General features: G+C 32.6%; 1 protein-coding gene across 9 annotated transcripts in view; it reads left to right on the forward strand.

Moving 5' to 3' along the window:
* Positions 1-21,689, forward strand: part of SSBP2 (single stranded DNA binding protein 2) — a 362,125-nt gene that overhangs the window by 298,299 nt on the left and 42,137 nt on the right. For 5 of the 9 annotated variants that reach the window (XR_012484762.1, XR_012484763.1, XM_074282175.1 and 2 more), the window contains 3 exons: positions 10,330-10,396; positions 13,651-13,721; positions 16,787-16,854. Coding sequence is in view for 6 of the 9 variants with exons in the window: in XM_074282175.1 (XP_074138276.1) it covers positions 10,330-10,396; positions 13,651-13,721; positions 16,787-16,854 (206 nt within the window). In the remaining 3 variants the exon portion in view is untranslated. Of the gene's footprint in view, positions 1-10,329; positions 10,397-13,650; positions 13,722-16,762; positions 16,855-21,689 lie in introns of all 9 variants that reach the window. The other 4 variants (XR_012484761.1, XM_074282174.1, XM_074282176.1 and 1 more) reach the window with 1 other exon arrangement.

Here is a 21,689-nt window from a genome sequence, read left to right on the forward strand (position 1 = left end):
TAATTAGTGGTGCATTATCCCCTTTTGTGTTTGTTTTTGTGACAAGCTTTTTGTTCTTTGTTTTTTTCTCAGACACTGAAAACTTTGCTAATTCAGATTCTGCTAATTCAATATGTATAATATTCTACTTCTGTGGTCCTGAGGGAAAAAGTTTGTTAGCAAATTAGTGATATAAACTGGATCATATAGGGGAATACGTGCCTTTTTTAAAGAAGCAAACAATTATCAAGTCTTTTCATACAACTAAAATAATAATTACAAATGAATTGCATGGTCATTAAAGTGGAATTTGTGGAATATTTTGATTAATAGTAAGTTGGCATTATTACATATGTATTTTGAACAATGAAAGTTTAGTAATATTTTTCTTAAATTTTTTATGATTCAGTTTTTTATTTATTCATAGTGGCCTTTGAATTAATAATTTTATTGTACTGTCAACAATATTCCTACCAAGAGACTGAATAATAAAATGTTAAATATCTAATGACTGTGGCAGGTCATCATGAATCCATAATGCTCATCTTTAATATGAGCAAAAATTGAAAGAATTCAGAGATGCAATTGATTCGAATATAATCTTGTGCCCTGGGTTTCTTTCAGATTTCCCCTGTAATTTGTGTGTGGTTGCACAAAAATGCTTTATATAGGCATAAGAGTTGTAAGTGGACTATGTTTGGGGAAAGTAGAAAACAGGGAAGCAATAAAATATTTGTAACAAAAAGGAGGAAACTGTAATAGCTATTGTAGGTCAAAGAATAAATTCAGTATAAAAATGCTCAACTTATAAGCTGTGAGAGAATTCCTGGACTCTGTTCCAATGCGAAAAGGCATTCTTGACTGTGAGTCAGGTAATTTAACATGAGTGTTTAGAGATAATCAAAGCTTTTCCTAACTCAACCTCTTTTGACTTCTGTCTTTTTATACTTTGTCCCATTCCACACATTCTACCATACAAATACATGGGTTCACTTGCAATTTCTGGGACCCAATATTCCCTTCTTCACTGCTTCTCTCCTTTGCCTGGAATATTTGACTGTCATTTCCATCCTCTACCTCCTGAGAACCTTTTTCTGATATCCTAGTTACTAATGCCTTCCCCTTTCAGGCTGACTTCTCTCTACTCTGCATTTGTCATATATGTATCTCATCATTCCCATGTTGTTTCCTCCATTAGAATATAAGGTCTTTTTAAGGTAGGAACTATTTTTGCTTCCTCTACCTCCTCCCATTGATTCAGTCCTTAATAAAGTATCTGATATAGTAAATGGTTAGTAAATACTTAGATGAACTTGAGAGAAAGAGTAGAGATAAGGAATGGATTTATGATTTCATTGATATAGGAAACTTAGGAAATTTCCTCTATCTATGTAGAGGTATCTTTATAGATACCTTTCTATAAAAGCCATCTAGGTGGTACAAAGCACAGACTGCCAGGCCTGAAGTCAGGAAGATTCATTTTTCTGAATTCAAGTCTGGCCTCACTTACTAGGTATGTGACCCTAGGCAAGTCCCACTTAACCCTGTTTGCCTGTTTCCTCATCTGTAAAATGACCTGGAGAAGGAAATAGCAAATCACTCTGCATCTTTGCCAAGAAAATACCAAATCGAGTCAGGAACGGTAAGAAACAATTGAACAACAGTAACAACAATCTTCTCTACAATTTAAAGAGTTTTCTAGAGCTCTGAGAGCTCAAATGACATACTTGTCCAGAGTCCCAGAACCAGAATGTATCATATTACTTAACCCAGTCTTTGAAACTTTGAAGCTAGATCTCTATTTTCTATGCTATGTTTATAGATCTAGTTTTATTCCCATTGTAAAAAAGGGAAAGCTAAGTTAAAAGTCTTTTTTTTTAATAATAGAATTTGTTATTCATTCAGAATAATGAAAATTCTTGGATCTTTAAGTACTTCCTAGGACTGTAACAATCTCTTTTAATTATAGTTCTACTCTCCAGCATTTTTTCTTCCTCCTGTTTTCTTTGTTTGTGCAAGATATCTATAAAATATAAATAAAATTAAGATTTATTCAGTTACAGAGTGTTACTGTTATTGTTGTTGGAAAATTATGACTTCAAGGATATTCTGTGCATCAAAAGGAAAACAAAAAATTAGAGATTAGATATTCTGAATACTAAAGGGAAGGTGAAACTGTTGTTCTGTTAACTATATGGAGTTATCAGAATTCTTTTTTCCCTAATTCACTTAAGTGAATTGAAATTATACATCATTAATGTAGTCTGTTTCAGATTGTGTCCTGCATTGGTTATACTAAAGTAACTTTACATTTACCTGCTATGCTTTACAATTCTCATGAAATAGCTGTCCAATTCTGGAGGCAATCTTGTGTTGTACACCTATTATCCATTAATATAAAATGAATGCATTTTCTACCCACATACATTCATTGATAAGACTTGGCTTTTAGCATTCTAAATGTAAATATTGCTAAGGAATAATAGTTCCAAAAAACTATTCTTTCTTCAGTATTATACCTTCCATTCATATAGGAAATCTAGGTGAAAGAAACCTTTAAGGCACTTCAGATTCCCAAAGAAAATAAACATGATCAGTCAGATTTTCAAATCCTACAGCAAATGAGAAACATTTAACTTTAACAAACCATATAGTTGCACTCCCTCTACAGTACATGATTTGAATATCTTATTCAGAGTTAAGTTCTATTTAACAGCCATGTTCATTAGCAGTAATTATGTACCTTTTCAGCATATCACCTTAATTTAAAATGTTAAAGCTATGAGGATGATATAGTGCAATAAAGACTTCCACAGTATAAATGCAGGTACACTCTGTATTGGGTAAATTGAAGACACTATATTTTACAGTTGAAAATCAGGTTTCTAGAAACAGATGTCTTTCGTGAGGCTTCAACTCTAAAAATTAAATATCCTAGGCCTGCTTAAATCTTAAATTCATAACTATTTAAGTATACTTAGAATGTATAAAAATTAGTAATTAATGATTAGAGGAGGAGCCTTTTTTTTTCTTTTCCAGTTCAAGATAGCCACTTCCATCACTGGATTCTCTATGTTTATTGCTTTTCAGTTATTACAATGGCTGTCTTTATAGTAGTAGTTAAATAATATATATTATTGAAATATTTAAACACCAAGTATAAATTTCAGCCATATAAATAGCAATTTGTTATAAAGCATAAGTAAATTATTTATTTTATATTACATGTGTTTCAAATTATTTGAAATCCCATGGAATAAATTTTTAAAAAATTCATAAGTATTATTTGTAGGACCTTAATGACATGGGAACAAAGTAATAACAAATCACACATGCCTGAAAAATAGTACTTTGTCTTTCTTCACATACCACATAAAATAAAGTCTTTTATCCAATCCTTTAAGCTCTTGCCCCATTTAAATCCTAGTTGCACAAGACATCTGGGTTTGATTTTTAGTCCTGTTGCTTCTCCCAAAACTTCAGGGAACATAAAATATCTCATTAGCCTGAAGCTCTTGTACCTTAGTAATGTTCTTTTCAGATGTTAGCAGATAATAAATACATACATACATACATATATACATATACACGCACTCACACATATATATATACATATATATATATGTGTGTGTGTGTGCATTTTATATCTAGTTAGCAACCCCAAAGTAGGAAATCTACATAGAAAACAGCTATGTAGCACAGTGGATAGAGAATCAGCCCTGAAGTCAGGAGGACCTGAGTTCAAATTTAGTCTCAGACACTTAACACTTCTTAGCTGTGTAATCCTAGGCAAGTCACTTAACCCCAATTGCCTCAGCAAAAAAGAAAGAAAAAAATAAGAAAATAGTAGCTTTTTTCTCTCCCAAAATGTCCCTACAGTCTCACTATACTGTTTATTTCTGTATATTTTAATAACCTTTTCTCCTAATCATCTTATTAAAGAACAAAAAAAATGAGAGAAAAATAAAAACTTTATTAAACCTATTTCACTTTGCAACAGGTCTGGCAGTGATTAAATCAAATTTGGGTAAAGGGTATAGAATATCTTTAAAAATTATACTAACCTCTTGGGGTTGAGATTATTTTATTATTTTATTCTTTGCTCTTGTCTCTTCAACGCCTAGGATAGTGCTTGGCATGTAGCAGGAACTTAAAAAGTTCTTGTTGACTTAATATAATCATAATCAAGAAGCACTGAAGGTGCTGAAGAAAGGTTTTAGAATGGGAGAAATGCCATAGGACTATCCTGGGACAAGCAATATTCAAGTAGGCAAAGGGACTTCAATCAAGGTGTTCTAACCAGTAGCTCTGTGCCTCTAGGTTCAGTACCAACACTGGCCCAAAATAGAGGGAATCAAGGGAAAAAGGAATGCTATAAAATACAAACTTTTGTTTTTATCTGAGAAAGGTGGTATTGACAAGAAAACCTCCAGTATTTCTTTTATTCCTGGTCTAGCAGAAAATGACAAGTAAACAGGTTTCTTTGCTAGCTCTTGATATATGTGAACCATCAATTTCCAAGATAAACTACATTAGAGGGAGAAGTGTTTCATTAGAGAAGTACTGGATGGTCTCTAGCATACACTGAAGAAAATCTGGTATGATGTCAATAGATTTCTTGATTGCCAGTCCTGACAATGCTGTTGTCTGGCAGTGACCCCAAAACATGGTAGGAGCAAGTGATTTCTTCATGATATGGCTTGTGTGAAAGACTGATTCCCTCAATGTAGATAATCCACCTGGTACTTCCTATAAAAATTAATCCATGGTATACTATCTCAGTGTATCATTCATAAATGGAGCAGAAATAAGCACTACTCCTCAGGAAGTATCAGAATAGGATGTTAGAAAAGAAATTAGCTTTTATCATAAAGTCTGAATGCAGCTAATAGGCCAATTTGAAGTTAGACAGTGGAAAATAAAGCTGGAAAGGTATGTTGTGAGCATATTGTTGAGGACTCTGTATGTATGTGTGTTTAAATTTAAACTGTCAAGGGGTCAGAACTGGAACAGACTTTTTTCTGCTATAAAAGGAGTTATATTCTTGAAAGGGAAGAATGTTAATTACTGAATTTGATTTTGAACTGGTCCATACAAATTGTTCTTCAAATCAGATAATGCAGACCCTCCTCAAGTCACTAAAAACTATCCAGAATTTGACCTTTTTCAACAAATTCTAGTGAGATTTGCTGAGATCGCAAATATTAAAATGGAAGGGAATAGTGTAAGGCTAAGGTTCAAACTCCCCCTTTTTTAGCTCTGCTGGCCTAATGATAATGAGGTAAACTGTTTGACTGATTCAGACAGTCAGAACCAATGTGAATAGGACCTGTACATGTCCATGAATCAGTCAAAATCTATGAGAGGTTGGGTTACACCCCAAGGAATCTATATAAAAGGAAAAAGTTATCTCAGAATCAAAGGAGACATTTTAAGCATCTGTATTTAACAAGCTGAAGAAAGCCAGCATCCCAGAACATATATGACTAACAAAGGGAGAACTGAGTTGTGCCAAGAAGGAAAATATTAAGGAAAATCATCGGCTGTGTAGGCATTTTAGAACAGAGCACGTGAGCTAAAGGATATTTCAAGAAAAGAACAATTCTTTCCCCAAGTTACCTTCTAATTCCTATATTTTATCAAATACTATGATATAATCTAGTTCTCATTACCATTGTAATATAATCTAATTATCATTATTAAAGATTAATGGCAAACTCAATTTTATCTCAACTACAAAGAAGTTAGGAGTAAACTAGATATAGATACGTGTGTGTGTGTGTGTGTGTGTTGTGCAAATTATAAAGATAACCCAATCTCTTCCTAGATGTTAGAAATTTTCCTAACCAGGGATTGGGCATAAAACTTTTTTATTTAAAAATTATCCTTAAGCCTGAAAAAGAGAGGGAAAGTAGGTCTTAGAGGTTATTATATTTATCCCCAAGATTAAAACTTCCTGATTTTACAATGTTACATTTGAACACCAGATGAAAGATTATAAACTTTTTTTTTTTTTTAGGAAGTAATGAGTGTTTAGATATTTAGAACAAAGAATTTATATCAAATCTTCTGTGAAGTTAAATCTGGTAATGAAATATCAATATAAAAGTTTTGACTTGCAAAATGTATTTTTTAAGTAGTATCCATGAGAATGGATAAAGATTCCATCCATGCTCCCATGAGCATAAGGAAAATGTTATGAAGGTTAGAAGGTGGATGAAGCCAAATGGATAGTTAAAGAATAATAGCTAAAGACAAATTTAGATTTTTAAAATATACTTAAAAGAATACTTGAACTTGGAGAATGTTTATGATGATTGGAGGAAGTGTTTTAACAATGGATAGAAAAAAGAATTTACTTTTACTTTTTGTTTTTTTGACATGTAACAAGTAATAACCAGTGATGAAATACAGTATTTCCAGAATGACCTAGAAATAAAGTGTCAAAGCTAAACTTCCCTATAATTCTCCAATATCTCCAAGCGAATATGAATGCCAAAATTACAAGTGAAAATAGTGATGTTTGTTCTTTGATATTGATGGCATCACATGGAATTCATAGGATCTCTGTTGCCCATATACATTATAATATATCTACATAGAATGTCAAAACACAGCTTATGGAAACCGTTGATGGATATCTCTGCAATTTTACTCACTCTTTTGTAAGGGAGACTGATTCTTGCCTTGAAGGGAGCAAGAAAGAAACATGAAGATGAGTGCTCAGTTCTCCATAGAGATAAAGATACCAGACTAGAATTATATCTGTCTGTCCTCCTCTCTTCCCCAATTGCAAAGTATTGCTGAACAAAAAGACACTAGTTTCCCTAGTAACTCTCTCTTAAAGAGGGGAAGGTATCCTAAGCTTATATCCACTTTCTTGGCCCCTTAATTCCAAAATCTGGTTTCACAAAGATCCAATCATATAGCAAACAAAAATGAAAGAAGTATTGCATATTAGATTATATAAGAAAATACACAAGACTAAATTTGGTCTCTCAGAAGAAGCAAGATCTCAGCACAAACCAAGTGAGAGATCCTAATACTGAAGTGGAAATTCCTAAAAGTCTCGTGGGAGGCAAGCTAAAAATCAGGGACATGTTGAATAATAGGCTTTCATACATATCTTTAAAGGAAACTTTCTCTTTCTCTTACCTAGAGATAGTCCTGAATAGGATTTGGAATCACTTGTCTTTTTTGAACAAGGTCTCAAAAAGGTCCATTCTCTCAAAAACTCTTCTACAAACACTACTTCTTAAGATACTTATCCAGCATTCCATCATTATTCTCTCTACCATTTATAAGATTCTCATGAAAAATGGTCTAGTTTGACTAGAAATTGTGGGTGCAATGAAATTGCCCTCTTTGAAACATTCAATTTGACACAAAAAGAGTGAACTGAGGTCCACAATTAATTTATAATTGTAATCTTCCAGATTCCATTGAAACAAATTATTAACTGAACTGGTATGCATATACTTTTTAGATATTTGAAAATATCAAATCTATGCACTTTTTTCACTATAATTTACATTGTTAAAAATTTGTAGTTTTTGAAGGTAGCTTCTGAAGAGAAGTCTCAAAAATATTCTGGACTCTGTGACATCATTTTGCAGCACATGTTTAATCTCTCAATGGGACATACTTATTTACATACAAAAGTTTGGGACAAATAAACCTCCTTGTCCTATATTCTTTACTATATATCTCAAGTATAAAATTGGCAAAAATATAAATTGTTTAATAATTCAGATTGTTTTTTACTAATTAAGATAAGTTTTATAACTAAAATATTTTCTAAAGAAATAATTATTTAGCTGGAGGGATAGTCAGTATTCATGGCTTAGGAGAAAAGAGAATAACTATTTATTGTCCCTTACACCCTACGTATTAGTGGAAAATAGTCAGTTTCAGAGGATCTGTATAAGGAAACAGACACACTAATAACTTTTTTGTAGAACTGAACTAATTTGGCCATTTTAGGAAACAATCTGGAATTTATCTAAGAAAGTGGCTAAAAAGTTCACACGATTTTACCCAGAGATTTCCTTTCTAGACAAACACCCCCAAAGAGGTATAAGATAGACAGAAAGGCCCATTAGACACCAAAATATTTATAGCACCATTTCTGTGGAAGCAAAATAGAAGCTCATTAATTGGGACTAGCTAACTAAATATGAATACAATAGAATATTACTACACCATAAAAATGGTGAATATGAAGAAAGCATGGAGTCATGGGAAGAATACTACAACCCAAGCAAAGTGAAATTAGCAAAACCAGGAAAAGTTTATAAAATAACTCGGATAATAGAAATAGAAACAGAAAAAAGGAATAGAAATAGGAACAGAAATCAAATCTAAATGCTGTACAAACAAAAGTTTGGCACAAAAAGGGAAGATGTGAAGGCATCTACCTCTCTTTGCAGAGATGTAGGATTGTTGTTAGGAGATGAACAAAGTATATATATATGATATACTGGTTAGTTTTGTTTACCTCTTTCCTCTTTCTTTTATATTCTTTATTAAAAGGGATGTCAATTAATAAACATTTATTAAATGCTTCATTTTTGCCATGTATAATATTAAGCCCAGAGGATACAAAAAGGCAAAAAGACAGTTCCTGCTCTTAAGAAACTTACAATCTAGTGGGGGAAGACAGCAGGCAAACAAACATTGTAGGAACAAATTCTATATAGGATAAATAGTAAATAATTAGCAGAGGGAAGGCTCTAGAATTTTTTTTCCCTGAGGCTGGGGTTAAGTGACTTGCCCAGGGTCACACAGCCAGGAAGTGTTAAGTGTCTGAGATCAGATTTGAACTCAGGTCCTCCTGACTTCAGGGCTGGTGCTCTATCCACTGTGCCACCTAGCTGCCCGCTAGGCTCTAGAAGTAACAAGGTTTGGAAAGAGCTTCCTATAGAATTAGGGATGTTTGTTTATACTGGAAGGAACCAGGTAGGTCAGTAGTCAGAGCAAAGAGGGGATAGTGTTTCAGATTGGGGGACAGCCAGAGAGACTACCTGAAGTCAGGAGATGGGAATGTCTGATTTTTAGAAAAGAGAGAAATGCCATTGGATAGAAGAATACATATTGAGGAGTAAGGTATAAGAAGATTGGAAAAGTAGGAGTAAGTTAAGTTATGAAGGGCTTTGAAAGCTAAACAAAGCATTTGAAATTCCATAATCGGAGAACAGAAGTGAGGAGAGAAAAATTATGACCCAGTTACTGAACTCATTGAAGGATGTATGGAAGTGATCTTTATAAACAACAGCTACCAGGATTTTGATTGGATCATAGATATGAATTGCATGAACCTCAAAGGAAGGCACATTATTGAATTATTGAGGTTGGGAAAAAATCTGGAAGGGGCAATGGGGAGGAAAGAACATTCCAACTCTCTACCTCAAACAGTAAATTGCTTTTCAGGATGAGGAGGAGAGGAAATGAAAGTGATATAAAAACTAAAGGTGGCAACAGGATAAAAAAGTTTATCTAGTAGCATGACCTGAGTTGATCCAACTTAAGGCAATTTGAGAGGATTTTGAGGGATAATGTGTTCTACAGAGATGTTAGATTTTGCCTTATGTGGATAGTTGCCACAATAGTAAACTATATTTCATAGCTTATTAGGGCATATCCCAGCTATAATGCTGTCATGATTATTATCTTAAGTGTGTTTTAGTCATTCAGTTGATACTTATTAAGCACCTATTCTGTATAAAGTGCTAGATTAGGAGCTAAGAAAAATAATGTTAAAGAGGTGCTTTTCTTTCTGGTTTTCCCAAATGCAGTTTATGGCAATTTATTTAATGAGTTCCTTTGCACAACAAATTCACCATCAAGTAACCAACACACTTAAATTGATAATCCTCTTCTATATGTAGGCTGGTTTCAAGAAACAAATAAGTCTGTTACTAAGATCATATTTAGAACTTTTCCAGCCTGCTAGAACTTGCTTGACCTTATAGTTGGTTAAAATAGTCTTTGAGGATCCAGATTCTACTACAAATTATATTGGTGTAAGATTCTAAAGAGCTATGTAAAAAAGGCAACTTTGGTTAAAAAAAAAAAGTTTTTTCTACAATGTCAGTGATTTTTTTTCTCATTTATTTATGCCCAAAGAGTCTTTTTCACCTCAGAAAGATCATGAAACACATCATCATGAAACACATCATCTTTTGATAAGTAATAGACAATGAATGGGCTTATGTGCATTTGAGGATTTTTCTCATAAATTGACATGATTGAGAAGGATCCTTAAAAAATACTAAAATTAATTTAAGTATTAAATATAAAGTAATTTGTTGAATTCTGCCATCATGCTTTATTTATCTTTAAATACATTAGGCACTTGGAGGTGTCCCAGGAAGTCAGCCATTACTGCCTAGTGGAATGGACCCAACTCGACAACAAGGTCAGTTCTTTAAAATGTATATCTATGAAATTGATGCTAAGAATCTCAGTGGAAATACTTTATATTCTCAAGTAAATTTTCTTTCTGTAAGTTTCATCATCTGTTACCATTGTACTTATACACGTAATGTACTCAACTGCAGCATACTAGAAACTTGTCAAATAACCCAGATTTTAATTCACTGACTTTATAACATTGGAGAGGCTACTTCATTTCTCTAGGACTTGTTTTTCTTACCTGGGGCACTAGGGCTTGAAAATTCCTTCCATTTCTGATATTCTGTAGCTTATATTTCTATTATTTGCATATTAATTATGTGTTGCTATGTATATTATGTTTACATATTATCTATGTTATATGAATTTATAGAATCAGTATAATAAAATGGAAGAGGGAGGCAGCTAGGTGGCATAGTGGATAGAGCTCAGGGCCTATAGTCAGGAAGACTCATCAACTTGAGTTCGAATCTGGCTTCAGACATTTATTAGCTGTGTGACTCTGGGCAAGTCACTTAAACCTCTTTATCTCAGTTTCCTCATCTGTAAAATGAGCTAGAGAAGGTCATGGCAAACCACTCCAGCAATTTTGCAAAGAAAACCTCAAGGGTTCACAAAAGTCAGCTATGACTGAAAAGACTCGAGGACAACAACAATAAAATAATAAAATGGAAATCTCAGTTGAGTAATCATGAAGACACTTGGGTTCTGAGTTACTTGCTCAGTCAGTTACTATGTCACAACTTCTCAACCTTAATTTCTTTGTAAGATGGGAACAGTAATCATTTGCACCTATTTCACAAGATTGTTGAGAAGCTTCAGTAGAAAATATATGTGAAGTCAGTTTGAAAATTCTAAGGGTCTATACTAATACTAAGAAAGTATTGCTATTCTCAATATAGATATAAATAAGAATAAATAAAATTATATATATATATTTATTTATTTATTTTTATAGTTTTTATTTACCAGATATATGCATGGGTAGTTTTACAGCATTGACAATTGCCAAATCTTTTGTTCCAGTTTTTCCCCTCCTCCCCCTCCCCCAGATGGCAGGTTGACCAATACATGTTCAATATGTTAAAGTATAAATTAAATACAATATATGTATACATGTCCAAACAGCTGTTTTGCTGTACAAAAAGAATCGGACTTTGAAACAGTGTACATTTAGCCTGTGAAGGAAATCCAAAATGAAGGCAGACAAAATTAGAGGGATTGGGAATTCTGTCCAGTGGTTCATAGTCATCTCTTAGAGTTCTTTCGCTGGGTGTAGCTGGTTCAGTTCATTACTGCTCTATTGGAACTGATTTGGTTCATCTCTTTCTTGAAGATGGCCTTGTCCATCAGAATTGATCATCATATAGCACTGTTGTTGAAGAATATAATGATCTCCTGGTTCTGTTCATTTCACTCAGTATCATTTCATATAAGTCTCTCCAGACCTTTCTGAAATCATCCTGCTGGTCATTTCTTCAGAACAATAATATTCCAAACATTCATATACCACAAATTATTCAGCCAATCTCCAACTGATGGCCATCCTCATAGTTTCCAGTTTCTGGCCACCACAAAGAGGGCTGCTACAAAGAAATAATATTTCTTTTTGTAAGACAGGAATAACATGGGTATTGAATTAAAGATAATTCAAAAGCCTCATTTTAGCTAATTGCTTCAAACTTTTAACCCTCAGATTTTACTGATTTCACTTGTTCTTGCTTGCTACTTTTGACCACTTTTGGTAGAGAAGTTGGTAAACAATGAAATGGCCACAGAATGAACCAGCATAATTTACATTACTGAAGACACACACACACACACACACACACACACCCTTAATACTTGAGAGTTATTTGTCATTATTCACTGGCATTTATATACTGCTTTACAAAGCACTTTACAAAACACATTATCTCTGCATAATGAGCTATTGAGCTTCATAACTCAATAATGAGGGACATTTTAGCTATTCTCATTTTGCAGCTGAGGGAAGATGAGTTTCAGAGCAGACAATTCACTTAACCTACTCACAAACCCTAGTAGGCTCTCTCTTGAATTTGATTTGAATTTGGCTCTCTCTTAAATCCAAGGGATGCTTTTGACTAAGTATGATAACTTACCACTAGGGTATCCTTTAGAGCAAGGCTTATTAAATTTTTTCCACTATGATCCCTTTTCACCCAAGAAATTTTTACACAACCTTAGGTATATAGGTATATAAAATAATAAGCAAATCAAACATTTACTGTTAATAATCATGATTTTGTGACTCCCTCCTCCCCCACATTTACTTGCATGACTCCATATGGGGTCATTGATGAGGTAATAGGGAACCTCAAAATGATGAGGTAAATACCTAATAATGAGGTATATACCTCAATAAGATTAAGTGAGGTCTAGTGGCAGGATTCGGGGTACAGGGAGTCACATGGAGCTCCCCTGCAACCCCCTTAGGATTCGGTACAGGGATACAAAGTTAAATCAGGTCTAGTGGTGGCGAGAGTCCCCTGTAAATGAATTTACAGGCCGAGAACCTAGATGGGTAAAAAGATGTTTATTGCCAGGTTTGGAAGCAAGGTTAAGGTCTGGTTAGTAAAAGGCATTAGATAGAGGAAGATGTACGCCAAAAGCGGCGGAGACAGAGAATTTCTGATACAAGCATCTTGGCTGGCATTTTTCAAATCTCTGACCCAAAGATGATTCTAGCTTTGCTCTTTTTATCTGCTTGAAGAAGTAATGGGCGGAGCTCAGGTTAATTCCTTGAAGGCCAGATTTTTGGCGGGTTTTATCCAAGCCAGCTCAGATCTGGTGGGGGGGCTGGGTACAGCCCAAACCAGTTTTGACCAGATCTTGTATCAAAGAGAGCTGAAAACCCATACCAACTGGGGGCTGGGTACAGCCCAAACTGGCTCGGATATGGATCTTTTCCCCTAGGAATATCTTGTCCTAAAGGTAGATCAGACAAGGAATCTTAAAGGGGCTACGCCCGCTACAGTCATGACCCACAGTTTAAAATTTTTTGATCTAGAGTACCCATAAAGATGGGCATTATTTTAAGAAAGTAGCAGAATTCCAGGTAGTGAGAGGGAATTTGGGAAAGGATGCTAGATAGTTTTCAGAAATAGAATCTGTTGTTAAACAACTATAATTTTAAATCAGGTGCCTGAAATGCCGTCACCATAAGTCATAAAAGCTGCTGGCCCTTGTTTGGCATTCATGCATAGTGAAATCTTACATTTTCATGTCTTTTTTCAGGACATCCAAACATGGGTGGACCAATGCAGAGAATGACCCCTCCAAGAGGAATGGTTCCCTTAGGGCCACAGGTATTTGGCATGAATGTTTGTATGTGGTATTTGACATAGGTAAACTAAAAGCACTGGCATGAGGCTTTTTATGACTCAGGAACTATAGAATAGGACTAACAATGTAAAATGTTATATCACATAATACTTTTTTCTCTCTAATGCACATAACTTCATGGGCTTAAATGCAAAAATATTTTCAGTAGCAATATACAAAAAGTATCTGAACAATAACATCAGCTAATTTTTAAAAGTTTGGCCAGTTTGATGAAAATGTTTACAAATTATAAATTTTCTAAATCATATCCACCCGTATACTAGTCTTTGAATTATACTAGTCTTTGAATCATTATAGCAATGTGTTTATTTCTAAAACAGGACTCATACATAATACTTATTTCATACTGGCTAACCATATTATATCTGGCCTGATATAACATGTTTCCAGGTATATGATTTTATATATGTAAATCCAAATCTTTATTATAAACCATGTCTTAACAGCTTTTCACTTTATTTGCATAGTGCCTTTTTCTCTTTAGAGGAAATGTATTTAGAAATATAATTTGGAAATTGATAGGTAATAATGCCTTTCTATTAGATATACTTGGTAAAAAGGTTGTGATATCCTAAATAAAAATCAAGATATTGAGAATGTTAAGTAGCAAAACATTTTTTAAAATCATGAGTATTATATTCACAGTATTCTAACACACATAGGGCCATTGAGGAGTCATCTTTGAAATATGTTCTCTTTTTCAGATCTAATACTATTCAATACCTGTCAGCTGTACTTAATCAGAAGCAAGATATTATACAATAGAATTGAAAATTCTCTAACCACCAGTGATATTTTAGGCACTTTATACCAGGAGGTCAAATTTGTTTTAGATAGTTTTTAAAGATTTTTTTCTTATATTTGCAAAAATATGCCTGAAGTGGAAATTAATTTCTAAAGATCACAATACCAAAGATGAGAACTGTATAAGCCTGTGCAGGGAGGTGCTCATATGGTTAACAGTAGTCAGTGAATTTCTTTCCCTATAATCTTCATGAAAGCAACAAAAGTTTTATTCTTTTGGAATGTTTTTGAAAGCAATTTGGATATGTAAAAGCAGCATTGGACTGGTTTGTTACTTTTCAAGTACCTGACAGGTTTTCAGATTAATTTTATTCTCATGGCTCATTCAAATGACTTTTCTGGTCATATAAAATTATACAAAAGATAAACTATTTAAGTTTTTTTACTACTTTGTGAATTGATGTCATTTCATTCTTTGTATTTTTATCCCCAGTAACATAATGGGATTTTAGTAAATGTTTACTGGTTGAATCTATGAGGAAATAAATTACTTCCATTAAAGTTCTAAATAACCACTAAAATTGGTAATCCCATCCAAAATAAGTTTTCCCCTGAGGTACCCAAATTTAAATGAAACTACTCATTCTAGGCCCAAAATATTCTTAGATAACTTTAACCATCTTTGGTTAGATATTTTAATTCTTTTGTTCCCAAGTTTCTAATTCGTAAATTGATAAATTAAGTTTATTAAATTGTGTTCAAGTAGTCTTAAGAGTTTGAAGCAAAGGGTTCAAAGTGTCAAAAATTATGAGCATATATAAAATAGTGACTTTATAGAATCATATGGGTTTCATATAGCCAAACTTGTATGTTTTTAAACTAAACTTTTCAGAATACTTCCATGAAGCAAAATATTACATCCTATAAATGCAAGTTCCAAACTCTATCTGTACCAGACCAGTTTTCATAGTAATTATCATCAATTAGTAGACAAGTATTTATTAAGAGCCTATTATCTGTTAGACATTGTACTCAGTGCTAGGTATACAAAAAAATAAAATTAAACAAACTCTTCTCTCAAGAACTTTATATTATGGGTAAATGTGTATGTGTGTGTATGTATAAGCCTTAAGTTATACAACTGTGTTTATATAGTTTATGTTGCAGATAAGTAAATAAATAGTTTAGAAAATACCCATTTCAAGTAAGTTTTATTTGTGAGCAATGGCTAACAAATCATAAGATAGTCAGGAATTCATTCTTTTAAGATTATTTTTGCTTGTGGCTAAGCAACACCCTTGTTTTTTATTGTCATATATCTTCTTATGAATTTACATGAGAAATCAATTTCAAATTTAGAATTATTTCCCTTTTTATCCATATTAATCTGGTCTTGCTAACCTTGTGTTCTTATGATCAGTGGTATCATTCATCTAACAATGAAATTAAACTCAACTCTTATACTCTTATGAAGGAAAAAAAAGAATACCAGTTGGAAAAAGATCAGGTTAAGAACCAGAAAGAAATTTATTCTTTTATATTGCTATCAGTGGCAAAGTAGTCAACTACTGATGCACTGGAAAGAACATTATAAAAATTGAATAAATGAACTTTCTATTATTGAAAGTTTTACGGTAACTCAATAAACACCTTTGTTCAGGATATTGTAGAAGAAATTGTTGTACTCACAGACTTTGAATTAGGTGAATTCTAATATTCTTTCCATCTTTAAAAACCTTTTAATTCTAAATTAGCTTCAAAATTATGCTTGTTACATGTGCATATTATGTAAATATACAAATTGGGGTTTATTTGAGGGTGCATGATTATTTAGTTTTAGTTTCTTTAGGTTACTATGTAGTTTATAATTTAACCCTGCAATTTTGATGCTATTTGTTGAATATGTCAAATCAACTTTCTTACAATAAACTCATTAGCATTTATCTTTGACTGTGTTGTTGTGCCAAGATGAGAAATTTCAATAAGAAATTCCCCCACTTAAAAGTGTTATGCACACAGTAGGTGATTAATAAATGCATGCTGAATGTTATTATAAACATTTCTCAGATCCATTTAATATGCTTCAATGAGCCCACATTTTCATACATTTTTCATAAGCTAAAAATTAAAAAGTACAAGAAGGGATTCTTCACTGAATTGCACAGGCCTTATCCAGTCAGCAGTTGTGTAGGGAAGTCATTAACCTGCTCTCCTTTCTTTCCCCCCTCCTCTTTGGTTTTGTTTTTTTGTTTTGTGGTAGTCTGACCCTTGGTTATCATTGCAGAACTATGGAGGTGCAATGAGGCCCCCTCTGAATGCTTTAGGTGGCCCAGGAATGCCTGGAATGAACATGTAAGCAAATCTGATACTATTTATTCTCTTTACTAAAATGACATTTATTTTAAAAAGAAATGTTGAGTTATAGCTCAAATCAAGATGGGGCATATATTTGTTATTTAGTTGAATATTATAAAATATTATTTATTAAATTAAGGTCATTTTTTTCAAATGATGCTCTGTATATTTTTCTTCCTTTTTTTTCTTTTTCCTTTTATAAGTTGTACAAATAATGGGTACACCATTTTTAGTGTCTTTGATCCAAACTTTTTGCTTGACATTTCTTGCCTATTTCTTGCCAATTTCTTATCAATTAATGAAATGCTAAGAAAATGAGAAGATCTTCAGCATATTGGCTGAATCTCCTGTGGTAGATATAAGAAAGTACAAGGACAGAAGTATTAAAAATGGGCAAATATGAATGGGGTATAATCTATGCTATTGCAGTGAGCACCCATGTTGATAATTGCAAATTCCTTGTAGTACTAAATATGAAAAAAATAATAGTCACAAAAAATATATGCAAACAACATTGGTATCTGAAGGATCCATTAATGAATTACAGATATGTGACCTAAATATGGATGATCCAAAGTAATAGAGATGCTTTATATAATAAGTAATAGAGATGCTTTACATAATACTGAACATTGTGAAAAGGTACTCTACTTAAGCATTTTTTGGATCCACTCCACCTATTTATTAAAATTTTACTGGTACTGAAAAACATTCTAGTGATCAATAATTTTGGTCACAAGTTGAGTCAAAAAAATTGTCAAGGGCATGAGTTATATGTAATTTTATTGGTGGGAGGAACTTCCAGTTTGGTTCCTTACATTCTCAAAGAGTTGTCAGGGGCACTGGAAAATTCAGTGATTTACTTCAGGTTTTATAGCCAGTATGTTAGCTACCTCTGGCAAGAGTTTTCCAAATATACACTCTTTTTCTAAAATTATTACTTTAATAATACCAGAACTAAAGGTAAGTAATTATTTAAAGATGTTAAAAGATGGAAGATGGTAAACAAATTGTACTTTTCACATTTAAATATAAATATGTTTATAAATATAAAATTTATAAATTTTTTAGAGGGAGGGTAAGATTTTTAGTTTTAACTTTGGTATTTTTTTAAGGTCATTAACACATGCCTAATTTCTTCTAACCATCTTTATATTACAATTATTCTGTGTATTAGGCAAACCAGGTTTAAAGTATCAAAAGGTATATTCCATTGATCACTTATTTTTTTAAAATGTTCCTTGAATCTCTGAAACTGTAATGACTAGCTTTGTTCTCCTGAGCTTGCATAATTAATAACCCATATCTAAGTCATTTTCTACTACGGAGTCTAAAAATACATGTAAAAATTTATTGTAAAGCATATTTAATCATTAGACATATACTTTGGTTATTGCTGATCATTAAAAATAATTTACATTTATGTATCAATATCCTGGCTATGAATCCAAACTCTTATAATTTCTCCATTATACCACACTTAGAAATTTATATGATAATGCTTAGATCTAAGAGAATTTCCAACTTTAATTTTCTCCACATTTTGGTGATTACGTATTTTACTGCCTGCAGTATTGTGTCCTAGTTCATTTTCATTTCCTTAGACATTATATTTAAAGAAGAAAATATAAGAATCTGTGCAATATTTTTTAAATTTTCAAATAAAAATTACTATGTTTATTTGAAAATAAAATAATTGAATACATTATAAAATTCTTTTTTTCTATTTTGTAAGTCCTACACATTTAAGGCTCACGTTTTTTTTAAGAATAAAATTAATTTTAGTTAAGATAAGAAATGTTAAATATTTTGTCTAAAAAAGAATGAAGATTGTGTAAGTCTAAGTTCTTATTTCTCTGTTAAAGACAGTTGCTTTGATATTAATGATACACTTTAACTCATTGAGGCTAGCCACATTTTATAAGCTAAATGACCTCTTTAAATTTCAATTTTTATTATAAAATTACATAGCTGAAATTTCATGCCTATATATGTAATATGTATATAAAATAAGATTCCTTTCTATGACATGCCTCTTATCATGTGTTATAGTGTTCATTCTTTGTAATGTGATTGGCCACTTTCTTCTTCCCCACTTTTCAAATATCAATCAGAATTTTAGAATCCTGTCTAATACTAATTGCCATTCAACACCATTTCTTTCCTTCCTACTCACCTCCTCCCATTCCAACCAAAAATATTGTGAAAGTTAAAGTGGACTCCAAATGTTCTGAGTACTTGGAAGAAAATTTACTATATAAATATAAATTATTATTAATACTTCTCTTAAAATATTAAAATGCAATTTAATGGAAAACCCATTGGAGGATATAAGAATAAATGAGTGTTTATAGAACATTTGAAAGTCACAAAATAACTATTATTTTTATGCTACTTTAATAATTCTTGTTTAAGCTTTACACAAAAGATACGAAATTATAAGGGTAGCCATGTAGTATATTGTATTGCTTTTTATCATGATTTTTAAAATAATAGATCCAGCACTGTGTTGCAATTAAGATTTTAGGCAGAATATTTTTTTTTATAAATTAGAGCCTAGAAATATTTATGGGTCACATTACCATGTCTAGATGACAAGACTATCAGTGAGCATCAGGGCTGCCACCAATTTAACTTGTTTTTATACCTTTAGTGATTACTATGATGCTGACTGACAGTTCAGCCAGCCAATGACAGATGATATTTTAAGTGAAAAGAAGCTTCAGTCATCTTCAGATGAAAAGAAAGTCTCAGGCATTAGTCTGATCATGTAAAGTGTCTAATTCTATTTAAGAAACACCAGGGTAGTAGCTAATGCTAGCAAATCCTCACTCTAATCCTTTGTCTTTTCTTTGACAGATGTGGTAAGTATCCAGTAGGAGATGGGCAGAATTTCCAACAGGGGGTCTAGGCTTCCCCAAATGCAACAGTGCTTCTCTAAATGTATGTGTCTAATTGTGGCTGTTTGCCCATGAACTTTGTCCCTCATTTGGTCCTCTACTCCATTTTTATTTATTTATGCAAAACAAAGCTGAAGAGCAATAGTTCATATAGGATAGCTTATTTTACCACCTAAATGATTCATTAATATAGGATCACAACATGCTTTTAGCTTACACTATATGTCATGTTATTTCTATGATGTTAGTAAATCCTGAAATCCTATTTCTGAAAACATTTCTTTTAAAAACTTGACATTAGGGATAGGGTTTGGGGTTTTTTTTTTGTTTGTTTGTTTGTTTGTTTTTGTTTTTTTGACAAAAACTCAACAAACATAGCATCTCATACATATTTGCCAGTCAAGCTCCTATTAAAATAACTAAAACTAGTCATGGTTTTTTTGTGTGTGTGTCTTAATCCATGAATGTATGTATCTATAAATGTACTTTTTTTTTTTGGTCTTGACCTGCAATTTCTTAGTATAGGTACTTTCAAGTCTAGAAGCAGCTTCTACAGATAAAAGTCAGTAGCTCATTTATAAGTGTAAATGTGAAGTTCATTTATATTTGCTCAATCAAGCTATAGTATTCTACTTAAAGTAAAATGATAAGATTTCTAATCAGTCAATTTCAACAGTAGGCTTTATTTAGAAGTTTTTTAAAAAATAATTTGAAACTGGAATGAAGAAGGACTCAGATAGACTAGGGAAAACTTGGTTATGTTGTAAGGGTCATCTATTAGTTATTGAAACAATCATCTGAAAAACTGGAGCAAGCATGACTTTTTAAGTAGGATATCCTCTGGAGAGCAGGGAGATTAGGAGAAGATTCCCATTTGATCTTGGGCACATTTCTTCTTCTCTTTTGTTGGAGGAAGATTTTAGGATCTTTGAAGAACCTAGGAGATTTTTTGGAGTTCCTATCTTCCTTTTGGTGTACCATCAGTGTCCCCAAAACTTCTAATAAAATTTCTATTGGTTTTAGGACTCCACTATGAGTCCAGCAAAGAGACCATGCATATGGGGAATATCATGAGTACCTCATGAATTCAAGTAAAGGACTTTCTGCTACTAAGAGCTCTGAACCATCCCTTTTGCCAATGTGCACTTTAAGCTTAAAACCACTTTTCTCTAGACTATGTAGGAGGAGAGTATATCACAAACTTTAGGAGAGCATATTTTAAACTAATTTGTTTTACGGTTCTATGGTAGTAAATGGCCCTTTCTAGAAACTACTTAAGCCTGGCTGACTAAATTATTCTTGAATGGCAAAAGTATATCAGTAGAAGGTTTGTATCAAAAATATTAAAAGTTATCCTACAACTGCTCAGGGGTACCCCTTAAGTTCCTGAGAGGGAGGTATGACCTTCATCTACAACTCAAGATTCATCTGTGGAAATTATAATAGGAATCCTTATAGCTTATATAGATTACATAAATTATAATCTTAGAGATTTTCCTGAAAAATGTAAATGACTTGGGCAGGATCATGCTGCCAATATGTTTTAAAGGCAGGACTTGAGGGGAGGAAGTAGAGGGAGGGAGGGAGGGGAAAATTTGGAAAAATGAATACAAGGGATAATGTTATAAAAATTACTCATGCATATCTACTGTCAAAAAACTTATAATTATAAAAATTAATTAAAAAAATAAAGGCAGGACTTGGGCCTAGACCTTCTTGACTCCAGAGCCGAACTCTCTGTTCTTTATAGTCCCATATCACCTGACTCTCAAATATGTACTCAAATTATACTTATTTTGTGTGTATGTGTATAGAAAACACGGGAACATAACTATATCTAGCTTTCTCTCTCTCTCTCTCTCTCTCTCTCTCTCTCTCTCTCTCTCTCTATATATATATATATATATATATATATATATATATATATATATA

Source organism: Sminthopsis crassicaudata, chromosome 1 (genome assembly GCF_048593235.1).
Source record: "Sminthopsis crassicaudata isolate SCR6 chromosome 1, ASM4859323v1, whole genome shotgun sequence".
In the NCBI taxonomy this organism is placed as follows: domain Eukaryota; kingdom Metazoa; phylum Chordata; class Mammalia; order Dasyuromorphia; family Dasyuridae; genus Sminthopsis; species Sminthopsis crassicaudata.